This window comes from Vicia villosa, linkage group LG5, assembly GCF_029867415.1.
Source record: "Vicia villosa cultivar HV-30 ecotype Madison, WI linkage group LG5, Vvil1.0, whole genome shotgun sequence".
Classification (NCBI taxonomy): Eukaryota; Viridiplantae; Streptophyta; class Magnoliopsida; order Fabales; family Fabaceae; genus Vicia; species Vicia villosa.
In genome coordinates this window covers 131179068-131195557 of record NC_081184.1, presented here as the reverse complement: position 1 = coordinate 131195557, position 16490 = coordinate 131179068, and the positions used below count along the sequence as shown (strand labels likewise).

The window sequence follows — 16490 nt, the reverse complement described above, 5'->3', positions numbered from 1 at the left end:
TTTTTTAGCGTGTTTTTTAATTTTGTCTTTAGCGAAGCCTATGCCAGCGCTTTTCCTAAAAGCGCTTTCGTAGGGGTGCTGCTAAAAGCCAAATTTGGCGTAGTGTATCTCATACATGTTTGAAACTTCTAGGCTCAATCTTGAGTGTTACAAAATCACATATTGAGAGACGGTATGATACGTGATATGGATCTTGATTTGGACAGAGTTTTGAATGATCTTAGTGTTTTGATTTCAGATTTCGACCTAAGCCGTTTTACTAGAAAGGACGTTGTCCCTCCTAAAGCACAAGTCACTAGTACAAAAATGTTAATTTACACCCGTTTTTTATTAAATTTACACCCGTTATTTTTAATAAAAATCGGGTGTATATCCACAGGGTGAGAAATGTCTAACGAATTTACACCCGTTATTTTTAACAAAAATCGGGTGTAATTGGGCGTAATTACGTTTTTAATTACACCCTGTTTTAACAAAAATCGGGTGTAATTGGGCGTAATTACGTTTTTAATTACACCCTGTTTTAATAAAAATCGGGTGTAATTGGGCGTAATTACGTTTTAATTACACCTTGTTTTAATAAAAATCGGGTGTAATTGGGCGTAATTACGTTATAATTACACCCTATTTTAATAAAAATCGGGTGTAATTGGGCGTAATTATGTTTTAATTACACCCTATTTTAATAAAAATCGGGTGTAATTGGGCTTAATTATGTTTTAATTACACCCTATTTTAATAAAAATCGGGTGTAAATATGTTCTTAATTACCCCTATTTTAGTAAAAATTGGGTGTAAATACGCCATTTATGAATGAACAATTATATCTATTTACACCCTATTTTAATAAAAATCGGGTGTAAATATGTTCTTAATTACCCCCTATTTTAGTAAAAATTGGGTGTAAATACGCCATTTATGAATGAACAATTATATCTATTTACACCCTATTTCATACACACCATTTAGTTATATTTCATTTTCAGTCATAATATTGCAAATACTATAAAATCATACACATAAAAATCATATTTTAACCAAGTCAAAATATTTTTAATATTAACCAAAAAGTATACAAAGTCATGTGCAGTCATAATATTTCAAGTACTATAAAATCATACACATAAAAATTATATTTTAACTAAGTCATAACACTTTCTTCATATATAAATTTTCTTCTTCTTCTTTGGCTTTTGTTTTGACAACATTTCTATCTCCTTATCCTCTTCAACCATTTGCATTTGATCTGGTAGATTTTGCTCCTCAACCTTTTGATTTTCAATCATTTGCAAAAATACTGTTATTCACCAAAAATTGGGGTTAATTCACACCGCGACGACCACGATCAGTGTCGTAATTCCTTCAATCAAAATCGCGGAAAGCAGCCATTTTTCAAAACCCTTGCCTATGACAGTGAAACTCAACTAATTTTTTCTTCTTAACCACTTTCAAATCAAAATCAGAACAAGGGAAAAACAAAAACGAATACCTAAAAATCAACAATAGGCAGTAATTGGAAAAAAAAAATCGGAAGAAAATTGAAAATTTACAGCATTAATCATGGGCAAAGAAAGGTAAATACTAATCTCTCTTGCCTATATTCTACAAAATGTCAAAATGTCAATACTAATCTATCTCACTATCTTTCATCAAAGGGTCAGCAGTTAAAATCTATCGGTAGCGCATGTTTTAAACTAGTCAAACTTGTCCATTTAAAATATATAAACCGTGATGGCGTAGTTTGGATAAGTTTCTAGCTTTAAACAACTATGATGATGACTATTTGACTCTTAGTTTTTTTTTCATTTTAATTTATGTTTGACTCTTAACTAACATTCACTTTTATGAACAGTTGAGACAAACTCTCAAAGTAAAGGGTTGCCGCTTCCGTTAGCTGCCTGTTCTTTGATAACACCTATAATCTCAATCCATATGAAGAGCGCGGGAAGTTCATGTCATTATGCTCACCGCCTTCTTCAATTATTGGTAGATTCTTGTCTTTATTTCATTTCAATGCTACTGACTTGCTGCAAAATTCTATCTTAAATCTAAAATGTAAAAGATATATTAGTTATCTTAAATATTTTTAATTAAATTATTAATTACTTCTACAAAATAAGTTTATTTAATTATTTTATTTGTTTGTTTCATCCCTAAAGCTACTCCTTTAACATTAACACTCATGACTCGGTCGAACTCGTCCGGGTCAAAGTTCACAATGCTATATAGTCTTTTACAGGGTGAGGAATATAGAAAAAATATATTAGTAATTATATGATGACATTGCTTTTCTGTCTGAGCTATATAGTTCACAATGCTAATTATGATAGAAAAAATAGTAGGCAGAAATATGAGCACTAACTTTTCTGTCTGCTTGAGCTGCCTTTAGGAACCTTCTAATGAAAATGTATGTTGTTGGCACAGATATGTTAAACTTCAATGTGTTGACCATCAACTTCTCCTGGAATTTTTTTAATAGAAATCTCAATTACTTGACATCAGGATTTGAAATATAGGTTTGTAACTACAATATAAGATTAATGTTATTTAAGTCTACAATCCAGGCAGAGACAACAACTCATCTGCCTGATAGGACTGCACTGCAAAATTTTAGCATTGTGATATAAAAATATAATCAGTATCCTTAAGCTCAGAACATACCTCTTCAACAGTACAGAATCCTCTGATTTGTTTCTCAACTATATCAGTGATTATCGCGGATTCCGCCGGACCATAAACAGGAGCAAAAAATTAGACATACAAAATACAGGAGCAAAACAATGCAACATATATGGTATATGAACATATGAAAATCAAAGTTCACTAGCATATAAAAATGAGGATATCAATACAACACGGTGACAGAAAATGATTACATTCATTAGCATCGAGGGATGCATTGGACAACAATAACACTAACACAAATCTTATTCACATTAGATGAGATCGCCAACTAAATCGATTAAATAATTGATTCAAGGGTTCTCTAATTTCTAAACCTACAGTTTCAACAAAGTCATATGGAACCAATCCTTACAGTTCTGGGCCACTCTGAAGAATTCTTCTACATTATTCTACAGGATCAAGCTTCTTTTTCAGCCTGAGCTTTTACACATAACGAGAATTCAAACACTAAGATCGTTACTACAAAACAAATAACAGATACAAATTCTGAAAGCAATTGCTTACCTCTCTATTATTAATCATAAATTCTTCCACAGCTTGCTTTGCAAACTGTGGGTCGTCACAAATTAAGATGTTGTCATTAATTGAACCGGCCTTCACCTGAAAATTCAAATTTAAACACAATGGTGCTTCGAATATTCAGTAATAGCAATTAATATCAAACTAGTCATCACTGTAGAGGAAGGGAGAAAGTAAGCAAAAAAAAAACAGATAGACACCTGCCACACTTCAATGCCCACATACTTGATTGGTTTCAGCATATAAAAGATCAGGATCATCCTCAAATTCTACAGGAAATAAAAAAAATCATCATTAGAGACTCGTAATGTTTCAGGGGCAATAAAGAGTCAAGATTGAGCACTACCACAGCTCAAAGATATGCTCAACTAAAATGCAATGAAGGCTAACATATTAGTTACTAAGATGACAAAAGCAATGTCGAACCAAATTTCATTTCCCAGCCCATTAAAAATCATGAAAGTGAAAATCTACATTCTGATTTTGTACAATAATGTAGAGATTCTGGATATCAGACAGAATCATGGAATTGGATGGGAGACAAGAGCCTTAGAAACTAGGTTCTTTGTTGAATCGTCCTGCACATGTCATTTCTTCTTGAGTGCTGACTTGGTAATCTTAGATGCACTTGGATCCTTCTTCTCCACAGCCTTGATAACTCCAACAGCCACAATTTGACGCATGTCTCTGACAGCAAATCGTCCGAGTGGAGGATATTCAGAGAAAGTCTCAACCACCATGGGCTTGGTGGGAAGCATCTTAATAATATCAGCATCACCATTCTTTAGGAACTTGGGCTCCTTCTCTATCTCTTTACCAGAACGTTTGTCAATCTTAGTAACAAGCTCAAAACCAGAGATGGGAACAAATGGAATTTTATCTGGGTTATATCTAACCTTCTTTATATAGGATGAAACTTCCTTCACAATTTCTTCATACCTACTCTTGGAGTACTTGGGTGTAGTGGCATCCATCTATTTGCAATAACAAACCATTAGTATTTCTATAAATTAGTTATGAGAATATAGAATTATTCAAAAGCTGAAACTGAAAATTACCTTGTTGCAACAACAAATCATTTGACTCACACCAAGAGTGAAAGCAAGGAGAGCATGTTCACGGGTCTAACCATCCTTTGAAATACCAGCCTCAAAACCTTCGAAGCCTCAGAAGATTTCGGTGAACAGCCAAACTTATTGTCTCAACTTCCGTTTGAAATTGGATCTCACCACCAGCCGCATTATAGTCTTTTAGCCATTTAATAGCCACAACGGACCCGTCATTCAAGCAAGCTTTGTAAACTATTCCAAAGCCTCCTCTTCCTAGAATGTGCTTTGAGTTGAAATGGTCGGTTGCAGTACGAAGCTCTTTGAATGAATATCTTTTCAAATGACCAAGGCGGACTTCTGGATCGTAATGCTTTGTCAAATAACAAACTTTTAGTATACGGCGATTTATGATTTATGAAATAGACGTATATAAAGAAAGTGAATAAGCTTTAGCGAGGACGAACCATTAATATCGAAGAATATCAGTTGGTTGTGTCTATACCAAAAACCAAACAAGAAGCCCAACTATAGTAACAATAACAAATGCAGCACCAAAACTTGCACCGAAAGCAAGTGCTACATGATGACCTTTTTTACCATTGTCTGGATTGGCTGAAAATCGAAGTAATACTTCTAATCATGTCATGAAGAGTTTAAAATTATGAGGAAAAAAATTTAAGTCGATTACAAAGATATATGTCATTAACACCTTCTAAAGCTTCCGGTGCGAACGAAAGTGGCTATGGCAAAACTGCAGTACAATTGTTTACTTTTGGACCACTTAATTAATACAACTTTTAATGTAGGACAGCCAGGTTTCTGGAGTTATAGTATTTAAGAATCTCAGAAACCTGCAATATAGAAAACCACTTAATTAATAAGAAAGCTGCTTTTCAAATACTTAGGCCCCGCTTGGTTAAACCACATAATCAAGCCTATCGCATAAGAGTTTATTATCATATAAATACTTATGTATAAGCTATTTCTATACTAGCAGATAAAATAAAGTCAACTTCTTTTATATAAGCAATAAGCCGTTTTCATAAGTAATCCTAGAGAGTTAATGGAAATAAGCTGAAAACAGATTACAGATATGTCACGACTCATGAGCATTTTTCGTAAGCTCTTTCAAACAACCTCACAAGTCCTTATGCGAGTAGATAATCTCATATAAATCAATCCAAACAGACCTTGTTTGAATAAATTCAACTTAATTCCATGACAGAATTCTAGTTTTCCTATTAATAGGAACCCTCCAATGATCAATCAGTTGATTAATAGGAACCCTCCCCATCAAACAAAAAAGAGAAAGAATTCAGTTCAGGCATTTCACCGAACATTTGGTGTGCATGTTACGAAATGACTAATTCGTTAATAAACCATAATTGAACAACAATCACATAACACAATTGAAGAAGAGAGATGAAGAAGATTGAAACTGAAGTTCACTTGAAAAAAAACGCATGTACCAAATTCCATCATGAATCTGTGTCGGCATCATCTTCATGTATCTTTCGTTTCTCTTAACTTCATTCTCATTCGCTTGTTCCAATAATCACCATGCTCTGCCACAGATTGGATTTGGTCGAGGAAGAGATTGAAAAACATGTTAGATAAGCACTTTTAAGAGGAGCAAGAATTGCTTTTCCGTTTTCACGTACGTTGAAACTGCGTGTTGGTAACTTATTATTCTCTGTTTCTTTTTCATATATTTCATAGTATATTTCATATATTTCATAAATCATAATACATGTTATATAATAAGGTTACCATGAAATAGATTAATATTTGGAGTTATAAAATTAAATATTGTTTTAGTCCATATAAATTTACACCCGATTTAAATTTAAAGGGAGTAATTGAGATCTGATTATAATAATATTTTTTGTTTACACCCGTTTTTAAAAAATAGGGTGTAAATTGTCACCTGCTAATACTTAAATTGTTATTTTATTTACAAAATTGCCACCGCATTTTTTAATTACACCCGTTTTTATTATATTGGGTGTAAATGTTAAAATTATATTGTTCATTTTGCACTAGTGTAACATCTCTATTTCTCAAAACAAGAATAAATAGTGAGACCTTATGACAACTTAGTGTCAATATAACACTAAGCATTATTGAGAAATTTCTAAGAAAAGATTTTTATTTAGAATGGTTAGAATCAAGAGTTTGGTTAGAAATGAACTAGATGGCAAAGTGGTAAATACCACTTAGTTGGAGGATAAAAGAGACCATAAACATCACTTGCATGTGAACATAAGGCCATGTTTGGTGGAAGACTTACAAAAATCAGAATTTATGAGAAAAGAGCTTAAGAGCATGGAGGAGAAAGAAGAGCTTATGTTCATCCTTTGCATTTTCGCAACCCATGGACAGCCTCCACTAAAAGTGCCATAACTCTCTGCTCACAGCTCCGATTGAGGTAATTCTTGAAGTTTTGGATAGCTAACGAAATTCCCTTCGATTTGATATACTATTTCGCATTCATGGGTTCTGTTTTGAGGGAAATAAGCAGGTTTGAAGTGGAGTGATCCATGCTGAGTTTGTGTGTGAATGCAGCTGCGAATTTGATGATGAAGAAGGTGAACCTTTGGGCAAGAGTGGAGTTCAAAGGCTGCATTAACACCATCTAAACCTCTATTAATCCAAGGTGAGTCCTTAGATAGTGGCTTGGGGAATTTGCATGTTAGGGTTATAATTGGGGTTAGGGATTTTGTGAGAATAATCCATGAACTTGTATGTTGATGTTCCTAAATGTGTTCATATGATGCAAAGTTGTTCACTTGCTCTAATCTTTGCATGCTGATGTTTCTAATTGCATTTGTGTGATACAATTTCGTTTGGACTTTTATACAAGTGTAAGGGATCAATTATAGGGTGTTTGGAACTGTTATAGAACCCTTAAAATGCAGAAAATTGATTCTGCTTCAGGGTAATCGGTTACTGGCATTTGGGTAACCGGTTACTCTGTGTAAATTTGCGTTTCTGGGCATTTTTCATGTCAGTAACCGGTTACTGGCTTCTGGGTAACCGGTTACCCTGGGCAAAAGTGCAAAAATCAGCAAACTTCGGAAATTCGTAACTTTCTGCTCGGGTATCGGAATTACGCAAACTTTATATCGTTGGAAAGCTAGCGACGTGTACTTTCTAATAAAATTGGTCCCCAAACCAGAATGTGTGATTTAATAATATTGGAACCCTACTTAGTGAACCTCGTCGGGCGAGATTTTACATTACTAATTCCCCCGAGAGCAGTTCTGTTCCGAATAGAGAACCGAACGCCTCCTTAGTCGTGTGAGACTTGTTTAAATTATAATTGAACATGTTAATGATGTTAATGATCATGGATGTGTTGATTCTCAATATGCGGATCAATAATTAATGCATTATATTGATATGCTTTATGATGATCATATTATGTTTATCCGTCCGTTCGATTGACGTTCGGAAATGGTTGTTTGTTTGTGGCATGATGCCTTGTGTGATAATGATCATTAATTCCCGTTGTTTCGGTTAAACATTCGGGATTGATTGTATTGTGTGATTGACGCTTGTTATGCGTGTGGTATGCTAGAATCGAAGTGGGCCACTACTAGGTGGTAAGGCACCATTGTGTATGGACTAGTTTCCAAAGATACCATTGCGATGTACCTGCGGGGTCTTTCAGGGCGTTTCCCAAAGGCGTGATACATTGGCGTTCTTGGTATGATTAACACACCTGAACTACCGTTGCAGTGTGCTTGTGAGGGTCTGGAGGCATTTTACTCACTTGCTGTATACACACTCGCGTGCTCGGTATGATGGCGTTATGCGGCTAAGTAAGCCTACGCATAACAGGTAAACCATCTCTAGTGATGCCATGTAGGCTACATCATTAGGTTCCTACCCGGATGGGCTCATGCGTCGAGACGGCGTGTTGCACTTGCTGTTAACACCACGTGCGTACAGATGGTTAATGGGACGGTGTCGCCTCTTAGGCAAGGTCATCTCGCAGCCAAGTAGGCTTGTGCGAACCCATTTAATCACTCTTGCAGGGTGCTTGTGCAAGTCTCTTGACAAATAGGCATGGGTGAACCCACCGAGGGTGTGCGTGCAGCCTTGGTAGTTGGTTGTTACCACTTCTGGATTCCCCGTACATGGGTATGGGTCTGCATACGTGTTTGTATACTATTTGTGTACTTGTGATATGATGACTCCTATGGTGGACGATTCATGTGTTTGCCCCGTACTTGTACCGGATGTGAGGAGAAACCCCGGATCAATGGTGGATTCGGTTCTGTTGATGCATGTACCCTGTAGAACCGAGAGGACCCATAGGATAGGAGGACTCACTGAGATTTAGTAATCTCACCCCAATCAACTTATATTTTTTTCAGGTGCAGTTAGTAGCGTTTGGTCAGTAACAGGTTTGGACTGGAGACTTGGAAGTGGTGTTGGCTCGAAGACCTCGTTGGTTTTGACATTCCGCTGTGCAAGATCCATTGAAGACACATGTTTTGTAATTATTATTATTATTTCATGTTGTAATCTAAATGGATCATCTTGTATCCATAGCTTTTGTATGTACTCAATATCAATTTTAACGTTTCATGCATAATATACTAGTCAGTTATGTATGGGGTGTTCCAGTTGGTATCAGAGCAGGTCGATTCTCGGCCGAGCCATGAGACATCACTAGCGATTCCTTTTCCTCCTCTCAAGTGTGTGTTGCCAGCCTGATTTTACTGACATCTCATTCAGTTGTTGAACTTGATCAACTCATTGACTGAGTGTGAGACAGTAGGATTACGGCAGAGCCGCCACGAGGACTCGATACCTGTAAGATTGTGAACCCAAGTAGCAAGGATCGGTTGGGTGGTGAATTGTATATGGAAGTTGGATTTATTAAACGATGTAAGTAGAAGGGATATTGGAGTTGTCAGAAGTAAGAGGAGCGTTTTACGCAAAGGAGTAATACCCGAACTACCAAGGTGTTGAGCTGTGAATTAGTAGGATTTAGTAATGATGATGCTTCCGGTGTTAAGTGCGACTGATGAGCTGATAGGACAGAATGGCCTCTGGAAATGCGGACAGAAGAGTTAGACCTTTCTAATTGCGCTGGTACGGACAATAATTGGATGGATGAAGTATTAGATCTTGATTTAACTCGAAGTACCCTAAGCGAGAGTAGTTACCTAGTAGATGTTGGTGGAATGTACGAGTGTGGTAGCTTAAGATTGGCGAAGCTTGATTACCTTGTCGGTGGAAGAGGGCATGCATTTCCGTTCTTATCATTTTTATTTAAGTTCTAGAACTACGCTAGATGGAATATGAAATGATGTAGAAGCGTGAAATGCAGTGACCTGAGTTCTTGTTAGTTGTTGTTCGTCTGACCCCGAGTGAAGCCATAGAACTACGCTTGGCGTTGAGTGTTCAGGCGAGTAAGGACTAAGATCTATCCGGAACGTCAGTAGGGTGATCGCAGTTATGTTGGTTGTTAGGAACCATAGTATTCCTATCTGAACTGAATTATCCTTGGAATCTCATGCATGCGTGGGACGAGTGGGTACGCGCACTGCATGGTGATCCGAGGTTGAACTTCAAATTTTCGTGCTTGCCGTGTTGGCTTTCCGAGTAAGTAAACCTTGGTGTGTAGCACTCTCAGGTTTTAGCATCATGAGGAGTGTGATTCGAAGGACTTGAGGAACGATGAGACTATTGGAAGCCTGTTCAGACACTTGTCGGTTGTGATAATAGGATACTCGTGTGGGTCATTATACGCCACTAAGGTAGTTTACCTGGATACATGGCCTTGGAGTTGGACCACCATGTTGGTACTACCAGACGGGTATAATGCCATAGTATCGCTATCGTGCACAAGATGCGTGAGTAATCCTTTTTCCGACATGTGTGGGATAAAGGTGATCTGAAGTTCAAGGTAGAATTCTGATTCGGCACTCATGAGACACAGATCCAAACTCTCATAAGGTATGTAGGATAAGGATCCATACGTCGCGCTCGATAGTAGGGGAATAACTAGACAGGCGATGGTGAGATGGATCGAGACCCGATACTATGCTTATAGAGACTCTGAATGATCGTACTCGTGCAAGTTAGAGTCAGATGGTACCTTGGGGACGTTCTCGTTTCATGAAGTGTTAAGTTGGCAATTTTGCATGAGTGTCTAGAGTGAAACTTATGTGCGACCATGATATCCTGGTCAGCATGGTGAGTGGCTATCATGTACCATTGGCGACCGGTGATGGAATATGCAAATTGTATCTTGGATCGGCTCGATGTGTGATGTGTCCGGTAAGGTATTGCTAGATACTCTGAATGGAGAAGTGTTAATCTTGGTAAAGCATGGACATTTTGGTTTGAGTACTGCTAAGGAGTTTATAAGAGAGATGTTCGAAGTGCAAAGTGCAAAGTGCAATTTCTTGCATTGTGGCTGCACTCAGACCGTTGGAAGCACTGCAATGAAGGATGCAACCGCTGAGGAAGTCAGTTCAGTGTCTGATTCAGAGGTGGAACATACGTTAGATGACTGTGTGGATGGAGTGTGGCTATGGGAGTATTGTTATATCAGTAAGTCACACGAGTTATCAGAGGTGATACTACGCTAAGGGAATGAAGGTGTATGGTTGGGTAAAAGTTGTGTAGAACTGCTAGAGTTATCATGAGCTGTAGTACGTTTTAAAGGGTTTATTATACCGGCTAAGCAACCAGACTTGTTAGAAGGGAAAAACATAGCAGTTGTACGCTGTGGAAATCAGTGACAGGGACGAACCTCTAAGTCAGTGAATTTTTGGGTTTCAATGTCCTGAGATCGAAACGTGTACCTAAGTTGTGGTAGATGAACTATATGGAATGGCAGAGTAAGTAGAAGCTTGATTCTGGAGAGTATGCAACTTTGAAGAGTAGTAGTCGATGATGGATGTATATGGAGTCCTGGCATGTGTTGTAATTGGACAACTATGGATAAGGAATTATTGTGTATTAATGGAAACTAAGTGAATTATGGATATAACGTGACTCAGAGGATTTCAAGGTGTGTGACTTGTTGGAATCAGAGTAGCGCAACAGATCAAGGAAGAATCAGATAAGTCTGAGGTAGGAACGAACGGACTATTTGTAGGATTTTATGTTGGGATGAAAGTATCTTCCTAAGGCAAATTGTTGAAACAGTGTTTTGTTCATTCCAGTCTCTCGAGGATCCACCATAAACTCGAGAGGTGTTGTCAATGGACCAACTTGGGAATACATTTTTGTGGATGGCATGCGGTTCAATGTTCGTAGGTCATCAGTTTAGCTTGCAAGTCACAAGGGTTCGACTGAGTATCAGACCGTCGAAATGCTGAAGGCTAGAGAGGACTTTTAGTTGGCGCAAGCTCTTTGTGGTTACGCCTTGTGTACTATGATTGTACATGAAGACTGGTACAATGGTTACAGGTCAGTTGTTGAATTTCGCGTCTTATTAGTAGAATCTTGTTCAAAGTTTTCGAATGTCAAGGCTATAGTTGCAAGATGATTGCACCTTCGCGGTCTATGATGACAGTTGTTATGTCTAGACTGGAGTAAGGGTTAAAGTAAGGAGATTCAGTTGTATGAGTAAAGGTAAATTTGGGACAATCATCCTAAAACTTTGGGAACCAGAGGTTAAGACCAAGGAATTTGGAGATCACCTAATGACATTGTATGGACTCGAGTGGAGAATAACTTGAAGTGTTGTCGCAGAAGTGACATTGTGGCGGTAATTCTCAAGTGGGAAATAATTCAACGAGCTGAGTGAATCAGTAATGTTTGTTGAACGAGGGTGAACACACCAGAGAATGAAACGAAGGATATCGACATCAGTGGAAGAATCTTCTCCGGGGTGTGTTAAGATGAAGTATCTGCAGAGATGGGTTACATGAGGATTAGAGTTTCTGGCCATGTATAGTGGGACGCAAGTAAATTGACAGATTATGTTTCTTCGTACCGAATGATCCTCGGACAGAGTAGTGAGATTATCTAAGGACGAAGGTGAGTAACATTATTTCACTTGATTGGATAGACCAATGGTTGGTTTTCGTGGTGATCAAAAGGAATTCGAGGACGAATTCTATTTAAGGGGGGAAGAATGTAACATCTCTATTTCTCAAAACAAGAATAAATAGTGAGACCTTATGACAACTTAGTGTCAATATAACACTAAGCATTATTGAGAAATTTCTAAGAAAAGATTTTTATTTAGAATGGTTAGAATCAAGAGTTTGGTTAGAAATGAACTAGATGGCAAAGTGGTAAATACCACTTAGTTGGAGGATAAAAGAGACCATAAACATCACTTGCATGTGAACATAAGGCCATGTTTGGTGGAAGACTTACAAAAATCAGAATTTATGAGAAAAGAGCTTAAGAGCATGGAGGAGAAAGAAGAGCTTATGTTCATCCTTTGCATTTTCGCAACCCATGGACAGCCTCCACTAAAAGTGCCATAACTCTCTGCTCACAGCTCCGATTGAGGTAATTCTTGAAGTTTTGGATAGCTAACGAAATTCCCTTCGATTTGATATACTATTTCGCATTCATGGGTTCTGTTTTGAGGGAAATAAGCAGGTTTGAAGTGGAGTGATCCATGCTGAGTTTGTGTGTGAATGCAGCTGCGAATTTGATGATGAAGAAGGTGAACCTTTGGGCAAGAGTGGAGTTCAAAGGCTGCATTAACACCATCTAAACCTCTATTAATCCAAGGTGAGTCCTTAGATAGTGGCTTGGGGAATTTGCATGTTAGGGTTATAATTGGGGTTAGGGATTTTGTGAGAATAATCCATGAACTTGTATGTTGATGTTCCTAAATGTGTTCATATGATGCAAAGTTGTTCACTTGCTCTAATCTTTGCATGCTGATGTTTCTAATTGCATTTGTGTGATACAATTTCGTTTGGACTTTTATACAAGTGTAAGGGATCAATTATAGGGTGTTTGGAACTGTTATAGAACCCTTAAAATGCAGAAAATTGATTCTGCTTCAGGGTAATCGGTTACTGGCATTTGGGTAACCGGTTACTCTGTGTAAATTTGCGTTTCTGGGCATTTTTCATGTCAGTAACCGGTTACTGGCTTCTGGGTAACCGGTTACCCTGGGCAAAAGTGCAAAAATCAGCAAACTTCGGAAATTCGTAACTTTCTGCTCGGGTATCGGAATTACGCAAACTTTATATCGTTGGAAAGCTAGCGACGTGTACTTTCTAATAAAATTGGTCCCCAAACCAGAATGTGTGATTTAATAATATTGGAACCCTACTTAGTGAACCTCGTCGGGCGAGATTTTACATTACTAATTCCCCCGAGAGCAGTTCTGTTCCGAATAGAGAACCGAACGCCTCCTTAGTCGTGTGAGACTTGTTTAAATTATAATTGAACATGTTAATGATGTTAATGATCATGGATGTGTTGATTCTCAATATGCGGATCAATAATTAATGCATTATATTGATATGCTTTATGATGATCATATTATGTTTATCCGTCCGTTCGATTGACGTTCGGAAATGGTTGTTTGTTTGTGGCATGATGCCTTGTGTGATAATGATCATTAATTCCCGTTGTTTCGGTTAAACATTCGGGATTGATTGTATTGTGTGATTGACGCTTGTTATGCGTGTGGTATGCTAGAATCGAAGTGGGCCACTACTAGGTGGTAAGGCACCATTGTGTATGGACTAGTTTCCAAAGATACCATTGCGATGTACCTGCGGGGTCTTTCAGGGCGTTTCCCAAAGGCGTGATACATTGGCGTTCTTGGTATGATTAACACACCTGAACTACCGTTGCAGTGTGCTTGTGAGGGTCTGGAGGCATTTTACTCACTTGCTGTATACACACTCGCGTGCTCGGTATGATGGCGTTATGCGGCTAAGTAAGCCTACGCATAACAGGTAAACCATCTCTAGTGATGCCATGTAGGCTACATCATTAGGTTCCTACCCGGATGGGCTCATGCGTCGAGACGGCGTGTTGCACTTGCTGTTAACACCACGTGCGTACAGATGGTTAATGGGACGGTGTCGCCTCTTAGGCAAGGTCATCTCGCAGCCAAGTAGGCTTGTGCGAACCCATTTAATCACTCTTGCAGGGTGCTTGTGCAAGTCTCTTGACAAATAGGCATGGGTGAACCCACCGAGGGTGTGCGTGCAGCCTTGGTAGTTGGTTGTTACCACTTCTGGATTCCCCGTACATGGGTATGGGTCTGCATACGTGTTTGTATACTATTTGTGTACTTGTGATATGATGACTCCTATGGTGGACGATTCATGTGTTTGCCCCGTACTTGTACCGGATGTGAGGAGAAACCCCGGATCAATGGTGGATTCGGTTCTGTTGATGCATGTACCCTGTAGAACCGAGAGGACCCATAGGATAGGAGGACTCACTGAGATTTAGTAATCTCACCCCAATCAACTTATATTTTTTTCAGGTGCAGTTAGTAGCGTTTGGTCAGTAACAGGTTTGGACTGGAGACTTGGAAGTGGTGTTGGCTCGAAGACCTCGTTGGTTTTGACATTCCGCTGTGCAAGATCCATTGAAGACACATGTTTTGTAATTATTATTATTATTTCATGTTGTAATCTAAATGGATCATCTTGTATCCATAGCTTTTGTATGTACTCAATATCAATTTTAACGTTTCATGCATAATATACTAGTCAGTTATGTATGGGGTGTTACAACTAGTGAGTGTTCTATTTAGTAAAAATGTTCGGAACATGGATGTAAAGTTTGACATGACCACAAGACAAAAAGCAATTTTTTGTTGATGGCAAGAAGCACGTGCTCAAGATTTTATCCTTGTTATTCGTATTGATGGTCTAAGCCAGTATATATATGTCTCTGGTAAGGTACCGTACCATCCTTAAATACCGACTTATGATTTCTTTTATTTTTTGTTGATGATGTTTGTCTCGTATGCCGCAAAGCGTGCTTGGATACATTTGGAAAACATGTCATTCATGGTAAGGAGCTACCAGAATTCAAATATCAACATGACTTTATTAGAGGTGTCTTATTTAATATATTTAGACATGTTGAGATAGATGTGAAGAAAGGAGAGCTTGTGAACTTGTTGACAGACCCACAGGATGAAAGATCGACAATTAGACACACAAATGTTCTGGTGTACGATTGGGATGGAGAGAAACTTATGTGTGTAGATTTGAATTCATTTGGAGAACATGTCATTATTTATAAGGAGCTACAAGGATTCAAATACCAACATGACTTTATAAGGGATGTCTTATTTGATATATTTAGGCGTGCTAGGGTATTTGTGAAGAAAGAAACGCTTGTGAATTTTTGACAGACCCACAAGATGAGAGAACAACAATCAAGCCAACAAATGTTCTTGTGTACGAGTGGGTCGAAAGAAAACATACATGAATATATTTGACTGGTATTTTTCTGGTAAAACTAAGGACTGGATGTTTTACAGTGGAACATATAGCTCTCAAAGTTGCTTCAAGTAAAATGATCAAGGAAAAGAAAAATATGTCATGTCAATCAACATGTTTTCATACTATTTGTCTTTGATACTTTTGATTTTCTAGCAGCAAAAACAATAGATCTTTTACAGAAAGTATAAAAGTTCATGCAAAAATGCTCTCACTTGATATGCTATATATATATATATATATATATATATATATATATATATATATATATATATATATATATATATATATATATATATTATCTTAAATTATTTATGATTATAAAATGTTTAGAGTTTTATATGATTATATATATAACTAGTGTCTTACCCGTGCGTTCGCACGGGTACCCGTCGTTTTCGCGCATTGTGATTGAGAAAAATAAAAGATATTAGTAAAAGATTAAGGTTTGGGTAAAATTGAAAAAGTTATAAAAATAGTAATATTTTATTTGAAAAATTACAATGAAGGAAAAGTTTTAAAATCGCAAATTCACAAATTATAATGAAGAAATATTTAATCAAATTATATAATTCAAAATTAGTGATAACTATTTAATATAATTGATTAAACTACAAACTATTAGCCCAATCTCAAACTATGAGCTAAGGAGAATCGATTATTTTTTGCTAGATAAGGAAGCTAAGGAGAAAATTAATTATTTTGGCTCAATTATAACTACAAACTATCAGCCAAATCTCAAACGATCAGCTCTCTCTTGTAGGCCAATGAGAAACCACTACAAACTTCATTTATAATAATGATTCATTCCCAATACATA

General features: G+C 37.4%; 1 protein-coding gene and 2 long non-coding RNA genes across 3 annotated transcripts; 2 read left to right on the top strand and 1 right to left on the bottom strand.

Annotated features, from left to right (window-relative positions):
- Window positions 1-3791: 3791 nt before the first annotated feature.
- LOC131605459 (elongation factor 1-alpha-like) lies at window positions 3792-4178 on the bottom strand. Its single transcript, XM_058877809.1, has one exon. The coding sequence runs from the start codon at window positions 4176-4178 to the stop codon at window positions 3792-3794; it is 387 nt and encodes a 128-aa protein (XP_058733792.1).
- Window positions 4179-6473: 2295 nt separating this feature from the next.
- On the top strand, window positions 6474-8846 carry LOC131607373 (uncharacterized). The gene is made up of 3 exons (XR_009285273.1): window positions 6474-6681; window positions 6775-6909; window positions 8636-8846. It is a non-coding gene; the product is annotated as an uncharacterized LOC131607373 (long non-coding RNA).
- A 3253-nt stretch (window positions 8847-12099) lies between these two features.
- Window positions 12100-14911, top strand: LOC131607372 (uncharacterized). The gene is made up of 3 exons (XR_009285272.1): window positions 12100-12746; window positions 12840-12974; window positions 14701-14911. It is a non-coding gene; the product is annotated as an uncharacterized LOC131607372 (long non-coding RNA).
- The last annotated feature ends 1579 nt before the right edge of the window (window positions 14912-16490 follow it).

Bases quoted from the DNA above. Each gene is read 5' to 3' on its own strand.
- LOC131605459 (XM_058877809.1), bottom strand. From the start codon at position 4,178: ATGGATGCCACTACACCCAAGTACTCCAAGAGTAGGTATGAAGAAATT.